General features: G+C 45.7%; 1 protein-coding gene across 1 annotated transcript in view; it reads left to right on the forward strand.

The window, feature by feature from the left end:
* The first annotated feature begins 3,644 nt into the window (after window positions 1-3,644).
* Window positions 3,645-17,315, forward strand: part of LOC145404992 (CD109 antigen-like) — a 172,832-nt gene continuing 159,161 nt past the window's right edge. Inside the window, exons 1-2 of the mRNA XM_080276493.1 lie at window positions 3,645-3,817; window positions 9,515-9,695. Coding sequence (XP_080132619.1) covers window positions 3,645-3,817; window positions 9,515-9,695 — 354 coding nt within the window. The remainder of the gene's footprint in view (window positions 3,818-9,514; window positions 9,696-17,315) is intronic.

Consider the following 17,315-nt stretch of genomic DNA (forward strand, 5'->3'; position numbering starts at 1 on the left):
GTCCCACCACGAACCTGGTGAGGGCTGCTCTGTCCGTGAAGTCGTCTCTCATTCCTGCGTTGTCGCAGTTGGGTAGGTTGAGGGGAAGAGGACTCAAGGTAGGGGCGCCCCGGTGCCCTTACCACTCGGGGCCAGTCTCGCACTGACCTGGCCTGCCGTGGTGTCCTCCTGGGGTGGGGGTAGGGCTGCGGCTCTGCAGCAGGATGGGGGGTGGCGGGGTGGGGAGGCCAGCGGCGGAGGCGCTTATTTTACTATCTATCTATCTATAAGGACTTGAGTATATACTGTCATACGCGTTTGGGTATATTGAGATATACTTGACTGTCTCCGTTATATATTTGAGACCAAGCGCACCCGGTGTATTGTGTGAACCATATGTACAACACTGTGAAAATTATAATATGTAAGGCAAGGTAGGGTACTGTGTAAAGGTCAAACTCCCTGAACAAGGTGGAGATATTTATTGTTAGGGCTAGCCTTCTGAGATTATTTGATTATTATATGTCCCATAGTTTTGATCACAGGTGTGTATGTAGTTGTCTATTGTTAATATATAAGTGTGCCTTTGACCAGTTGTGTTTGGACTTTCCTTCCTTGCCTGTGACTGACCCAGTCGAGAACAAAGGACCCAAGGTCGCACCGTACCTGAAACCGTGAAGTTGGGGCTCAGAATACGCTGCATAACAATAACACTAAACACTAGGTTGGAACATAGCGTTAGGTCGGCTATGTATTGCGCAGGGAGGGAACAACATGCTTGACAACCCAGGGGTGGATTGCTACACTGAGATATACTACAACAGTATGTTAAGGGGACAGGTGTGGATCTCTGAGTGGCAATTCCATTGTACTGAGCCACTGTATATCACCATTCGTAAGGCCTAGAGAGCACAATGCACACTTGGGGGGATTGGGGTGTTGCACAGGGGAGTGGAGGTGTCACTTATGGGACAACACGGGGAACTTCTCACCATGGAGGGAGAGGGGGGAAGAGGCACACAAGGGCATACACTCGGAGGGGGGGGGGAAATCACAATGGGGCGGGTCAGGCACAAGTGAAAGTCACACACAGGGATGCGATGCTCTAGGTAAGGGGTAGCAGTGTATACACAGGGTCTATAGCACTATAACCCACAGTGTAGCTGGTCGTCAGTGGGCACAAGGGTTGCGCCTAGGGCCACTACGCAGGCAGCTGTAGGTGGTGGCCAGGTGGTGGCCGTCTGGGGTGTGTTCCCGGTGTGAGTCTCGGGTGGCGTGGTCTGGGGTCCAGGTCAAGCTGGAGGGCAGAGTGATGGGTGGCCCTTTCCTGGTGGGGGCCCTGGGAGTGCGGTGGCCCTCTGGGCTAGGGCTAGGAGGTGCTCGGCATGGCGCCTGCCCTAGGTGGAGGTGGGAGTCCTGAGGACGGACCTGGGCTGGTCCGGGCCTGGGGTCAGCCTCAGGGCACTTGTTGGCGCACTGGGGCTGCGGTCTCGCCTGGAGGAGGAGGCTATCAGGGATAGGCTGCGGCCACTCGCTCTGGGGGAGTCCATCAGTGACTGCAGGCGTCGGGGCCTGTGCTGCAGCGACAGGACACCCGGCCTCGGGGTGGTCCTGTCCCAGGTACTCTCTGGTGGGGATCCTGTGGGAGAGCAGTTTCCACTCTCCGTGAAGGAGGGAAGGTGGGAGGGGCATCTCACTCGGCCACAGGAAAGGCAGGATGCGCAAGAGACGTCACCCTTGTAGGGAGCCTCCAGGGACACAGAGGGGGAATGCTTGATGGCCTGTTACCTGCGCAACGGTCCCTCCTGAATCTCTGTGCCAGGGCGTAGGAAGGAGGTCTGGAGGAACTCCTTCTACCGAACAGGTCTGGAAGACATTGCCCAGGCTCCCTCCCAGGGTGGTGGTTGAGGGAGATCCGGTGGATACTCCCTCGGGCTGGTAGATGCAGGGGATACTGCCAGGGTACCACTCGTCTCGGGGCCAACAGGAGAAGTCCCGTCAGGCCTTCTGGCTTCTGCAGCAGGTCTGGTGGACTCTGCTGCCCTCCTGCCGTCGGGGGATAGTGCAGCTGGTGGACGACTGGTGGTCTCTCCCCCTGTGGCATATCCCGTGGATACCGCCACGGGGCCCGCTGCCCTCCTGAGGAGCACAAGTGAAGGTTGTTGGTCTGATGGTCCGACACGCCAGCTCCCGGAGGTAGGTGGCAGAAGAAGGAGATCCGATGGACGCTCCTCCTACAATAGATCTGGTGGATACTACTGTGCAACTGCGCCCCTGGGGTGAAGTAGGCTTGCGAGTGCTGTCTGCGACGCATCGTCTTTTGAAGGCAGGTCTGGTGGACTCCGCATCCGAGGGCCTACTTAGGACTTTCCTAGGGAAGTCCCACTCCGATTCTGGCGAGTGCTCTCTCCGTCGGAGAGTAACACACTCGATCTGAGTACTGCCTGGTGGTCTGGCTGCGTGGAAGAGGGGCGTCGGGTCACGGGGGATGTATGTCCCTGTCGTGTGGAATGCAGATGTACCTCCCCATTGCCTCCTTGTGGGTCTGGGGCTACCTCCCAATACCTCCTCCTGGGGTGGTGGTGTCGGGCTCGCTCCGCTGGGTGGATATTTCATGTACTATTTACTGCGGAATATACTGTACAGTACGGAGATCATTAATTATAGTACTTTCCCAATGTTAGGAAGTGAAGGAGCATTGTGGTGTGGATGTTGATGTGATAGGAAGCGTTAGGAGAAACACATAATTGAGGTGGTTTGGCCATGTGGAGAAGATGGAGAATGAGAGACTGACGAGGAGAGTGTATGTGAGTGAGGTGGAGGGGGGGAGAGGGAGTGGGAGGCCAAGGACGAGATGGAGGGATGGAGTGAAGAGGTATATGAGAGAGGGGTGTGTGAGTTGGGAGCAGGGCATTGAAAATGGCGGGGGACAGGGCGACAAGGAGGCGATTTGTCTGTGGCCACCCCTTACGGGTTTAAGGCATCTGGAGATAAAAAGATAGATAGATCCTTTATGAGCGTGGACACAAAGGATAGTCTATGGTTGTCTTTTATCTGCGTCCCTATTAGACTTGATACTTCTCTGCTTTTCTTATGCGTAATCTACCTTTTCTTTCAATCGGGTAGAGGTAGTAGACGGTATCGAAGCAATTTTCGTACAAACTAACTACATGAACATAAACCTATGTCAGATCTAACGCGGCAGCGGGAAATGGTGAGTTCGACGCATCACACTCAAACAACAGCGCTCTGCAAAACATACATCTAAACTGTGGGAGGTTTTGCGAATATTAGAAAAAGTATCTTGTTTTTGTCTTTAGTGGCCGATTCTTACTTGACACTTACTATATTCTATGCATAGTTGATTAATTTAAATGATATTTTATCGATGAAGAGCGAATTCTTACTAATTACTACTTGAAGATGGGGCCAGTATTAATAAAGGGTGTTTATGAATAGGGCGTGGACGCGAAACGGACTCAGTCTTACTTGAATTTGCCTTTGCCGGGACATATTGATTGCAGAACTGATATTTTTGCACATAAATTTCATGGTGTTCCGCTTGAGGCTTATAGGCTGTTAGTCAATTGCAGAGCTAAGTGAAACAATGTCAAAGTGAGTGGCAGATTGCATGTGGTTGACAACTGTTGGAGTTTAAGTAAACAATGGCGTCTGAGGTGTGGTGGGCACTGTTGGTGTTGATCTCTATCACCCCTTCCCTCAGCCAAGATTTAGGTAGGCCAGATGATGACCCACGTGGGATTCCTTTTGGTGCTGATAACCGCTGGAAAGGTGTGCTGTACAACAGAGTTCGGCTGGAGAATAGATACAATCACCCGTGAGTGTACCAACCCTTTTTGTTATTCGACATTTTGTATGGGTGTGGACTGCAGTGTTAAGATGTTGCATTATTTGGAGTATCCCATTTTTCCAAATGTACTTGAATTGACCATAACTTGCAGTATGTGAGATAGTTTGTTTTATTAGCTTTAGCTGCATTGGTTGCATAATGTGAATGCTTAGCTTGGTGAGGTTACAGAGGCCAAGGCTGTAATACTCATAGGGTGCCTCAGTGTGTCTCCCATGACAGTCATATCTGTTTCTGAACATGATAATGCCAGGGCCACTTACAGTATTCCCAGGGAGGCAGGTCCACTTGGTCATCTTGGCATCAGAGAACATGGCAATTTTTTCTCTTTATTGCACCCATGTTTTTTACTTTGTATTTTTTTAAATTATTGATTCCTAACGTATTTTGATCAAATTCGAGATTTAATTTTGTCCCAGAAGACTCCTACCCATAAAGGGGTGTGAAATCGGATATGGAATGAAATAAGTAAAATCGATTGAAATACATCGCCTGAAGTCAGGTGTGGAATAAAGTAAAACAGAATGAAATTTGATAAAATCCTACCCGAATGGAACTTAACTTGCCCAACCATAACTAACCTGTCATAACCAAACTAAGCCAAACTTTTTCCTAACTGGGGGGGAGCTTTGCCCACCCTCATACCCCCTCTCAGTGCCGTTACTATATCTCGCATTGGTGATCTATATACCATAAGGATGTGGGAAAATCTCAAAAGGCAACAAGTGACAAAGATAAGGGTGACGTACTTTTGGAGCAATTTGCAGGAGTCCTCTTTAGAGAACCAGATGGAGATTCACCGCCCGCAACCACAAGAGATGTACTGAGGTTGGACCACATAGAAATTTCGCATGACAAAATAAGGAAGGTTCTACAAAGGCTTAAGAGAAATAAGTCACCAGGACCAGATGGGGTACACCCTAAAATAATCAAGGAGTTGATGGAGGAATTGGTGGAGCCCCTAAGGATGCTCTACAGTACTTCATTGCAGGAGGGTGTGGTACCAGAGGACTGGAAAATTGCTCACATCATAACCATTTTCAAGAAAGGGGACAAATGTGATCCAGGAAACTACAGACCAGTCAACCTGACAAGTGTGTCCTGCTAAATAATGGAGTCACTGTTGAGGGGGGGAAATAATTTCATATATGAAAGAGAACACTGTGTTCAGTAATAAGCACTTTGGCTTCATTTCTGGTAGATCAGCAGTGCTACAACTCATCAAGGTGCTCGATGCATGGACTGGGGCTATTGACAATGGGCTGGCTGTGGATGTGGTTTACGTGGATTTCATGAAGGCCTTTGACGGAGTACCTCACAAACGACTGCTTGAAAAAGTACCGTATCCAGCTATAAGATCAGCGATGAGGTATTGAAGTGGATCCAGAGCTTCTTGATGGATCGTAAACAGAGGTTGATGGTGAATGGCGAGGCATTGGACTGGAGGAGCGTATCAAGTGGTGTCCTACAGGACTCAGTGTTGGGTCCCTTGCTTTTTGTCATGTTCATCAATAACCTACCAGAAGCAGTCAGGCATGGCAGCAAAGTATTTCTGTATGCAGATGACACCAAGATTTTTAGGAAGATACAGAGCATGGAGGATTGTACCAAGTTGCAGGAGGACCTGGATGAACTCGGGGATGGACGGAAAAGTGGTTCTTAGGTTTTCACCCAGAGAAGTGCAGGTAGGCTACATGAGAATAGGAAGGACTCCTGTTGAGGACAAGGGATACAATATGTACACTGGCATCGACAGGACCGGAGTGGAAAAGGATATCGGTGTGGTCATTGATGACAAGCTTGTATTCTCTGACCATCTAGCTGAGAAAATAAACAAGGCAAATAAAATTGTGGGGCTTATAAGAAGATCATTTGTTCACCTGGAACCAGCAGTCTTCATGCCCAGAGTCAGACACATAAAAAAAAAAAAATAATAATAAAAAAAAAAAATAAAAACATGGTGGGGGTGTGCTGTTACACAAAAGGAGAGAATGGAAGTTATGTAGCACAAAGGAGACAGGTTGGTGCCAGCAGCATGCATATTTTCATAAATATATATTGTACTGTAATGACCCAGTATATGATTGGTTTATGTCAAGTAAAAACTGATCACATACCAGTTAATTGTATATTGGTGTCTGTTTGACATTGGCTCAGTGGGGATACACTGGGAGGTCAATGACCACATATGGTAACCTACTGTATAATCTCAAAAAACCTTTGTAACACCCACCTGTAGTACAGTATGTTGTAGACCAGTCTGAGTCATTCTCCCACTAAGGCTTGGGGACAGCTAGGCTAGGTGGGCTGGGTGATTACTCCAGGTCATCAGGAGGTGATAAGCAATGGGGAGAGTGAGGCTGAGGCAGAGGGAAAGCATAGTGTGTGGTTAATGGGGAATGATGTGATGAGTTGGTGGGAGAGCAGTGCTGTAAGGTGGCTGGAGAGTGAAGCAGTAAAGTGGTGGGAGAGCGATGCAGTGTGGCAGGTGGAGAGAAATGTGGCAAGGCAAGGACGATAAATGTGATGAGGCAGCAGGGGAGCATAGAGGTAAGCCAGGCAGTGGTGAAGACGAGGAAATGGACAAGATGGAGGGAGACGAGGAAGGGTGTAGCATTTGCATCCCACTTGTTGATGACATCGGCTCTTCCTAACTGCTGGTGCTTGTCATGTGGGGGAAGAAAGAGGCTATGGTGGTCTGTTTTGTGCCTTTTTCATAGTTGCCAGGAGCTTCCTGTACCGGTTCAAGATTTGCTCTGTGCTGTATGTCGCCACATTGCCCTTCACCGGATCTGGTTCCTTGTTGTGGATGTAGCATTGGCATCGACAGTCTTGACCAGGAACTTCTATAATTTTCTGATGTCCAAGACATGCTGATCCTCCTCTCCACAGCTTCACTACCCTTCTGTTCCTCCACCACATGTTTCCTTAACTCTGTGACCTCATCAGTGGACAGCTGTTCAGTGTGACCCTCCAGGACTTCTTGGACATCAGGCTTACTGACCTCATCAAACCATGCCTTGTGGGAGAGGTCAGTGATTTCACAATGGATGCCCTCCACCACCGGATACCCTGTGAAGGAGTGGATGTACTCCAGCCATACCGTACCTTCCTGTAGATGGCATTGAGTGTGCTTGCAAGAACCTCTTTCCATGCTGCTGTTATGTTATTGATGGCATTTCTTGTGTTATACTTTTTTCAAAAGATGTGCATTGCATTAGTCTGCTCTGAATTGCTTGCCCTTACCATTTGCTCCATGGTGTGGCAGAGATAGTAGTCCTTGAAGGTGGTGGTCACCCCCTTAATCCATGGGCCGGAGCATTGGTGTTGTGCTGGGGGCAGGTACACCACCTTGATGTTATCGACTCATTCCTCCTTGCTGTTAGGGTGGCTTGTGGCCATGCTCATGAGGAGAAAGTGGTTTGCCAGATTGTTCTGGTTGGCATAGTCATGCAGGCAGGGGGACAGGTAACCTACCATGTAGGATTGACAGAGTGCAGTGGTCAGCCAAGCCCTGGGGTTACTTTTCTAAATTTCCCCTAGGTTCTCCTTAATATACCCTGCCAATGCTTGGGAGTTCTCCCTGTGGACAGGCAGGGATTTTAACTTAAGGTCCCCCTCTGTGTTCTAACCAAGGAGGATGACCCGGTCCTTGGCTGTCGTTCTTCGAGCTGTGCGACTGGCTGAAGAGCATGATTGTGAGTATGTATAAGGGCAAGGGTGATGCCCTGGAAAGAGGAACTTAATAGAAACATAAAGCTTTTGGACCAAATTACGAAGGTAATTTATAAAGTCCTGGAGGATATGATAAGAGAAAGAGCAAGTACTGATGAGATGCAGGTTGGGTTTATGCCAGGCAAAGGAACCACAGATGCACTATTCCTTCTCCTACAGCATCAGGGAAAACATTTAGGAAAGAAGAGAGGGTTGTACTGTAGTGTACTTTTTTGTTGTTGATCTGGAAAAGACTTTTGACAGAGTGCCCAAGGAGGTTGTGAAGTGGGCAATGAGAAAACTTGGGATTGAGGAATGGTTGCTTAGAGTGGTTTTGGCGGTGCACAAGAGTGATGGCACCCTGGTGAGAGTAAAGGTTTGAGTGATGAGTTTTCCATGAACTTTGATGTGCATCATGGGTCAGTTTTAAGCCCATTATTGTTTATTATGGTGCTTGAAGCTTTCCTATTTGACTTCAAAACTGGACTCCATGGGAGGTGTTATATGCTTATCACTTGTTGATCATGAAGAATGAGAGTAGTGGAGGAAAGATTTAGGAAGTGGAGAGACAGAGTGGGGTACAAAGGTTTGAGAATGAACGTGAATAACACAAAACTGATGATATCCAGGGCAGATGGCGATACTGCAAAAGCAAAAGGAGTATGGCCATTTGCAGTTTAGCACAAGGTATGGGAAATAACTCCTTACTGTGCAGTGTTTGTGATTAGTGGATGTACTGTATAAGAAATGTAATGATACTAGAGGTGGATTGGAAAGTATGGAATGCTGATTTTTGGATGTGCTATATTTTAAGAATAGCACACAGTAGAGAGATGGGAAATAATTAAGCTTGCAGGTGATTTTCTTTAATGTGTGGAGGAGCTTTGTTATTTAGGAAATACGATAGGTGGTAGAATTGGGACTAGTTCTAGCTTGGTAGCAAGGGTAAGGAATGGTTGGAAGAAGTTGAGGGAGTTGTTGCCTCTCCTTACACTGAGAGGGCTTTCCCACTGTGCTGAGAGGTCTTTGTATGTTGTATAGGATTTTAGGGGTGTAATGTTGTATGGTAGTAATACTTGAGCAATAAAGGAGTAGGATATTATTGTGCTCTGACATACAGAGTTGATAAAATGGACGTGTATTGTATCTTTGAATGACAGCCAGGGGTAGGGTGGGGGGTTAAGATTGTGAATGAAGAGTTAAAAGGATTAATTGGCCTTAAATGTATTAGTATTATGATGGGAAGGGATAGATTGAGATAGTTTGAGCATGTGAAAAGGATGGTGAATGACAAGTGGATGTGGAGGCTGAGAGGTGTGAACATTGAGGGTAGAGTTGTGAGAAGCAGACCGAGAAAAAAGATTTGGGGATGAAGTCACACAGTGTGACCTCAGAGATAAGGGACTGAACAGAGAGGCTGCTAGAGACTGAACAATGTGGAGAGCTGCCATTAGATGATCAAGGCCAATGTATGCAAGCATGTTGAAGGCCTTATAAATAAAAACAAAAATGGTGAATTACAGAGATTATTTTCTACTTATGATCAGGTGTGCTTATTGTTGTTGTGTTATTGACATTATCACATAATGAAACAGGTCTTTTCTTTGACTCAAGCATCACATATGCTTCATTTAGTACTGAATGAATAAGGAGGGGAGATTCTCCAGCACCAAGCTCCATCTGTTGTTGCATGTGACTAAGTAGGGCAGGCTTTTCAAAATTAGGACTGAATCTCCTCTGTTGGCTCTGCAATACTGTAAAGAGTAAAGCATTGGTGCTGGCAATGAGAATGCAGGCTTTGGCATATCATAAAGATTGTCATACAAGCACTGTACAGTTGGCTGCAGTGCTTAACCGTGTTCAGGTACCGTATGACCAGTTTACTGTATTCCCTTTTACCTTCTCATTATTGTTGTGTGATTTTTACTTACCCTGACTCTCCAACCCTTGCAGTACACACATGGTGGTTGCACCAGTAACTCTGCGTCCAGGGTCTGTGTATCGCTGTGTGGTGTCCATTCTCAACTTGGATCACCCAGTTGATGTTCGAGCCTCACTGCGGAAGGATGGGGTTGAGATTGCAGCTGCCCGGCAGGATGTCATAAAGGGCTATCCAGAGACACTGCTGCTTCAGGTCTGCTTTATTGGCTGTTGTGATCATTTGAAAATGTTTTGCATTAAAGTATGTAATTCTGGAATTATGATTTTCAGATAACATTTCATTCAGACTTGGTACTGGCTTAGAAAGTTTCTGTGCCCTTTCTTCCGCCTCCAAAGAAAGTATATTGGTACTGTAATGTAAATAGTCATGGTAGAGAGGGTCTTCAACCGGTAGATCATGATGGATGTTGCTGATTGTACTAACATCCCTCAGCTACCTCTCAGTTCCATAAAAGGAGGATGGTGGATTGCAAGAGAAGTACAGTTTAAGCATACAGTTCACTGGGTTTACATTCTGATGAGACTAAGGCTATAGCAGCAGCAACAGGGATATGGATAGAAATAAGTAGCTGATTATGTACTCTTACAAAATTTGTGGTTACCTGCAAAACCATTGATCTTTATATTCCCAGTAAAATACATAATATTCTTTGTTATATCATCATCTTCATCAGTAGTTGAACCCCCAAGAGGGGATAGCCAGTAAAAAAAAGAAAAAGTGCTTTGCAGCTACTAATATCCATCTCTGTTGATCACTCCTCTGCCTCCATTTTTTAAAAATAAGTACCCTGTATGTAGAAATGTATTCCCATTCATAGTAATGGAGTAAGGACACCTGTGAAATCTTTTGTTGCAAGCAGTTTTATATGGTACCTCGTACAGCACAGTATTTAGGAGGCATTCTATCTGCATTGATTAATGTTCTAGAAGAGATCAGAGGGCCTGACACTGCCCTGTTCACTGCTCACACCCCCCTCTCCATGTACTTCTCCACCCCATCCCTTCATCTCATCCGTAGCCTCCCCTTCCCTCTCCCCCCATCCACCTCTTTCACATACACTCTCCTCATTAGTCTCTCGCTTTCCATCCTCTCCACATGGCCAAACCACCTCGGTGTATTTCTCCAAATGTTTTCTATCACATCCACACCACAACGCTCCTTCGCTTCCCCATTTGTCAGTCTGTCTCTCCTTGTAACTCCACATGCTCCTCTCAAATAACTTATTACCACTGCTCTCACTCTTGACCTGTTTCCTTCCATATGTTAGAGCTGGTATCACAATACTGTCTTGCTGTGACTTATGGGCTTCCATGCTCACTTCCCTGTTTCTTACCACTGCTTTCAAGGAACCAGCAACCTTTCTTTCCTGTTGTACCCTTTCAAGCACTTCACAATTCAAATTTCCATCCTAACTCATCACATTACCCAAGTACAGTAATCCCTCATTTATCTGGACATAATAGAGCCAAAGGGATGTCCGGGTAATGGCAACATTGGGATAATGAACACTAATCCCCTACCATATCCAGACCCACCCTATACCCACCACTAACCTATAGCTAACTTATTTGTACAGTACCTATGTTTCATTTGGCAGTGTGTTCCAGTCATTTAGACATATTTAGACATCAAAACACACATAGGAATATCCAGAGTAATGCTGAATACCAAAAAAAACAGAAAAACCAGTGAAACCGAAAACTCCCTACCCAAACACTAGTGTATGTACAGTACCCCTTCTTATTTTGGCAGTGTTTTCCATTCATTCTGCCGTATTTTAACATCAAAACATTAAAAAACCATGAAAAAAAAAAATGAAAAACCAATAACACCTTACCTATACACAACTGTATGTGCAGTACAGTACTCCTAATTTTGGCACTGTTTTCAGGTCAATCTGCCATATTTAGACATCAAAACACTCATAGGAATATCCAAAGTAATGCTAAACACCAAGAAAACCGTGAAAAATAACATTGAAAAAAAATAAATAAATAACCTATATACGACTGTATGTACTGTACATTACCCCTCCTAATTTTGACACAGTTTTCAGGTCAATCTGACATATTTAGACATCAAAACACACAATGGAATATCCAAAGTAATGCCAAACACCAAGAAAACCATGAAAAAAAAAAAAAAAAATGAAAACTAAACTACACCCAACCAATACACTACTGTTTATATGGTACCTCTCCCAATTTTGGCAGTTTTTCGGTCATTCTGCCATATTAAGACATCAAAACACACATAGGATTATGCATATTAATGCTATACATCATGAAAACAATGCATAAACAACAAAAATCCGCACAAAAAAACTGATGATATTTTGAAAATCCGTTGTCTGTGATGAGTGATTGCTCCCGGGGCTCAAAAAAATTCCACAACCAAATTTGCCACCAGAAATTGGTTATACATTCTTGATATAAATGGTATATGATCATCTTCGTTGGTGTTTATGCTGTGAGATAAGCTGATAAAAACACATACAACTGACAAGTAAGAGTACAGAAATTCAAGCAAAATAAAGTGTTGAAGAGTAAAACTTCTATCTATCTATCTATAGCCCGATGCCCTAATCCCACAAAGGGTGGCTGCAGACAAAATGCCTCCAAGTCACTCTGTCACCCACCATTTGACTCCCCTCCCCCCAACTCACCCCCCCCCTCCCTCATATACCTCTCAGCTCCATCCCTCCACCTCATCCTTGGTCTACCCCTCCCTCTCCCTCCCTCCACCTCACCTACATACACCCTCTTAGTCAGTCTTTCATTCTCCATTCTCTCCACATGTCCAAACCACCTCAGTGTATTTCTCCTAATCTTTTCAACCACATCCACATCTACCCCACAACATTCCTTCACTTCTTCATTCGTCAACCTGTCCCTCCACGTCACTCCACATGCTCCTCTCAAGTAACTCATTTCCACTGCTCTCACTCTTGACTTGTTACCCTCTTGCAAGGTCCACACCTCGCTTCCATACGTCAGGGTAGGGATCACAATACCATCATGCAGTGACTTCTTAACTTCCATACTCACCTCCCTATTTCTCATCACTGCTTTCAGTGCATCAACAACCTTTCTTCCCTGCTGTACCCTTTCACGTACTTCATCCCCCAAAGTTCCATCCTTGCTCATCACACTACCCAAGTACTTGAATGCACTCACATTCTCCATATCCTCACCATCCAACCTCACTGCACACTCTGTGACTTCATTCCTCTCAAACACCATAACTTTACTTTTGTTTACATTAACTTTCAGCTTCCTCCTCCTACACACTGTCCCAGATTCATTCACCAAACCTTACAACTCCCATTCATCTTCACTCAACAATACTGTATCATCAGCAAACAGCAACACCGGAAGCTTCCAAATCTCACCCTCATTCATTAGGGCCACCCCCACATCCACTGCCCTACCTTGCACCTCCTTTACAACCCCATCCATATATATATTAACCAGCCATGGAGACATCACACACCCCTGTTTCAGTCCCACATTGAGATCAAAGAACTCACTCAGCTCACCATCCACTCGCACCGTAGCCCTAGCTCCCTCGTACATACTCTTCACAGCACTCAACAATTTCCCCTCCTCTCCATATATTCTTAATACCTTCCACATACCTTGCCTATCTATTCTGTCATAAGCTTTCTCCAAGTCCATGAAGGTAGCATACATTTCCCTTCTCTAGATACTTCTCCACTAAACATCTTCGAACAAAAATCTGATCTACACACCCTTTTCCCTTCCTAAATCCCCCTTGTTCTTCTCCAACTAGCTCCTCTGTCATATGCCTAACCCTATCAATGAGTATTCTACCATATATTTTACCAGTCACACTAAGAAGGCAAATACCCCTATGGTTACCACATACTTCTCTCTCCCCTTTTCCTTTGTACAGAGGAACAATTATACCTGATTTCCAGTCCTCTGGAACCCTTCCCTCTTCCCAAGCCAATCTACACAACTTCCATATCCACTCCACAACAATCTCACCCCCATACCTCAGCATTTCACCACACACTCCATCAATTCCTGGGGCCTTTCCCAGCTTAATCTTCTTCATCGCTTCCACTACTTCCGACCTACTGATCTCTTCCTCCCTCCTCTCATCTCTTCTTCTCCCAGCCATTCCCCAACCACTTATACTCACATTGCTCTCACTTTCTACATTCAACAAATCCTCAAAGTGCTCCTTCCATCTCCTCAGTTTCTCTCTCTTCTCCACCAACAATCTATTATTCCTATCTTTCACTCCCCTACTATTTCCCCTTTCACGCTGCCTTACTTTCTTTACCTCCTTCCAAAACAATTTCTTACTCTCCCTCCATTTCACACTCAGATTCCTCCCAAACTCTTCATCCACTTTCTTCTTACTCTCCTTCACCAGTCTCTTAACCTCCCTTCTCCTGCTCACATATACCTCTCTCTTCTCTCTCTCATCTTCTCCCCTACCTCTACTCGCCAACCATTCACCATATGCCTTCTTTTTTTGTTCCACAGCTCGTTTCACCTCATCATTCCACCTTTCTGTCCCTTGCACACCCTTGCATCTCCTCCTCACTCCACAAACCGCCTCACACGCTGCGCTTATCTCTTCCGTGAATATCTTACATACGTCTTCCACCCCTTCCATCTGCTCTAGCTCATACCTTCCCAATCTTTCTTCCACTATGCTCTTATACTCTGTCATTTTCTCACTATCTTGCAATTTCTGCACTCTTCTCACAGGAGCTGCTTCCTCCTGTCTTCCCCTTCGTCTCCTCAACCACTTTCTTTGCAGCTCTACCTTGGCCATCACTAAGTGATGGTCCGAGACTCCATTCCCCCACCCTCTCCACACCCTTGCATCCAACACTTGTCTTCTCATTCGCTCATCCACACACAGGTAGTCTATCATTGCCTTTCGTTCAACAAGTTCACCATCCATCCTCCTCATTACTCTCCATGTATACCGGTGGATCATCTTATGACGAATGTAGGTGTTGGCTATTGCCAACCCCTTACCAGCACAGATGTCCACCAAAGCACTACAATTCCCATCTACTTCAGCTGGCACACCCCACTGACCAACCACTCCATTCACTCGTACATTCCCAACTTTGCCATTCATGTCTCCAATCAACAGCACTCTCTCGCTCCTCTCAAACTTGTCCATACATGCTTCTACTCTCGTCCAAAACTCATCCTTCACTCTTGCCACTCGGTCCTCTGTCGGTGCATACACACATACAATCGCCCATGCTTGTATACCTACTTTCATCCTCACCCATACAATCCTTGCACCCACTGTTCCATACTCTCTTATATTCTCCTTCCACTTCTTGCCTATCATCAGACATACTCCCTCTCTTGCCCTCTCATTCTCACTGACTCCCGCACATATACCTACACCGTATTCCCATTCTCTCATCCTTTCACCTTTCCATTTAGTTTCAGTCAATCCACATATATCCACTTTTGCATCCTCAAGCACCTGGACAATCTCTCTCTCTTTTACTTCATCATTCACTCCTCTCACATTCCATGTTCCCACCCTCAGAATGTCCTTTGTCCGTTCCTTAGTCGTCAACGTATGGTCCGTCCGGGTCCGAGGCGCTTTATTCGCTTTTTTAGTTAGTTCTTTTTACGGGGTGGGGCACTAACCCACCACCAACCCTTTTAGTCGCCTCGTACGACAAGCAGGGATACTGGGGGAGTATTCTTGAAACCCCCCTACCCACCATCCTAGTTCAAAATGTTGCCAGCACCTGCTAAGAGTTAAGCATATGTCTAGATGCAGAATTTCCTGAACTTTTTCATGGGCTACTGCAGAATTTTGATATGACTAATAGTAATAATCGAATAAATTGCAAAAAATTGAAAATCACGAGTCAGTGTTATCACCACGGAGGAAGGTAAGGTCAAAGGGAGGGAGGGAGGAGCCGGGAGGGTATGGAGGAAGAATGAGAGGGGGGGGAGAAGTGAGGCTGTGGGTAGGATTCTCCCCTTTCTGTCAACAGGTGGACAGGCATGTTTGCCATACATTTACTCGTGGCTTCCGGTCTGTTAGACGTCGAGTGGTCATGCAGAAACACAACTCGCCATGACCGAGGGCCTTTCGACCTTCGGTTGAGTCGGACGGCCGCCGTCACTGAACATGTACTTGTGGCTTGTGGTCTGTGTTCAGTGGAGGTGGCGGTTGGGAAAGATTTAGGCCCCGTAACTGCCTGATATTAGACTTTCTGTGGGGAATGCGTACGGACGTTTTGACACCGCTTGCGGGTTACAGTCGCATTTCATATTACTCGGGTGCTGGAGGTTCATTGGGAGTGATAGGATGAGTGCACGATTTTGGCCATTCAGTACAGGGGTGGACGGACATTTTAGCTCTGGTTGTGGATTACAGACTACTTCCCACTCACAGCTTAAGCCCAGCCGCCACAATACCAAATGTTTGGACATGTCGGCTGGCTGGCCGAAGGTCTCAGGCACTTTTACGTCTGGATAATAACAAGTAAATTCAGAAAATGGTGTAATAGAGCCAAGCTCCAGCATCTGGATGATGAACGTCTGGATTATTGAGGGATCACTGTACCTAAATGCGTTCACATTTTCCATTTTCTTATCATCCAACATCACTGTATATCCAGTGACTTTATTTCTCTCGAAGAGCATGACTTTACTCTTCCCTACATTCAGCTTTAGATTCCATTTCTTACACACACTTCCACCAAGCCTTGCAGTTTCTCTTCGTCTTCATTTAACAATAACAATACAGTATCATCTGCAGACAACAGAACAGGGGTTTCCAAACATTGCCCTCTCTTATTAAAGCCACTCCATCATCCACTGCCCTTCCTTATATCTCTTTTATAATCCTGTCCATATACAGACTGAACAATCATGGAGAGATGACACATCCCTGTTTCAGTCCAACATTCAAGTAGAAAAATTCACACAGTTCACTATCCACACGCACTGCAACCTTAGCCACGTCAAACCTACTGTTCACGTCATTCAACAACTTCCCATTTTCTCCATATATTCATAATATTTTCCAGATTCCTTTTGTATCCACCCTGCCATGTGCTTTCTCCAAATCCATGAAGGCTGCATACAACTTCTCTCCCCGCTTTAGAAACTTTCCACTGAAGACCTAAGAATGAATATCAGATCTATGCAACCTCTTCCCTTCCTAAAACCTCCCTATTCTTCACCAGCTATTTCCTCTGTTATTTCCCCTAACTCTGCCAATAAGTATCCTACCATATACTTTTCCTGTTACACTTAGAAGACAAATACCCACATGATTGCCACACACTTCTTTTTCCCCATTTCTTTTGTACAGGGGAATAATTTTACCTGACTCCAATACTCCGGGACTTTGCTTTCCTCCCAGGCCAATCTGTACATCTTCCATATCCATTTTACTACTATCTCTCCCCCTTCCTTCAGCATTTCACCACACAGTCCATCAGTTCCTGGGGCATTCCCCATTTTGACTTTCTTCATTGCATCCACTGCTTCCATCCTACTGATTTCTTCCTCTCATCTCACCTCTCTCCTTCTCCCAGCCATTCTCCAGTCACTATAGTGAGCAGATGGGGAGAACACTTTACATCCATCATCCAATCCTATGTTGCCCCATGAGGAGCATAAGAGCCTGGGGCTAGGCAAGTTGGTCCTGACATTTAAGATGAGAGTGACCAGCCTCACTCATCCCTGAGTGGGATTATGTGAGCAGTAAACTCCAAACACTCCTTGGATATAAATGTTCACAGGCTCAGTTTAATTGGAGTGCCGTAATTACTCACTA

The sequence above is a fragment of the Coenobita brevimanus genome, chromosome 65 (assembly GCF_032717465.1).
Source record: "Coenobita brevimanus isolate Jiangsu-jjx chromosome 65, ASM3271746v2, whole genome shotgun sequence".
In the NCBI taxonomy this organism is placed as follows: Eukaryota; Metazoa; Arthropoda; class Malacostraca; order Decapoda; family Coenobitidae; genus Coenobita; species Coenobita brevimanus.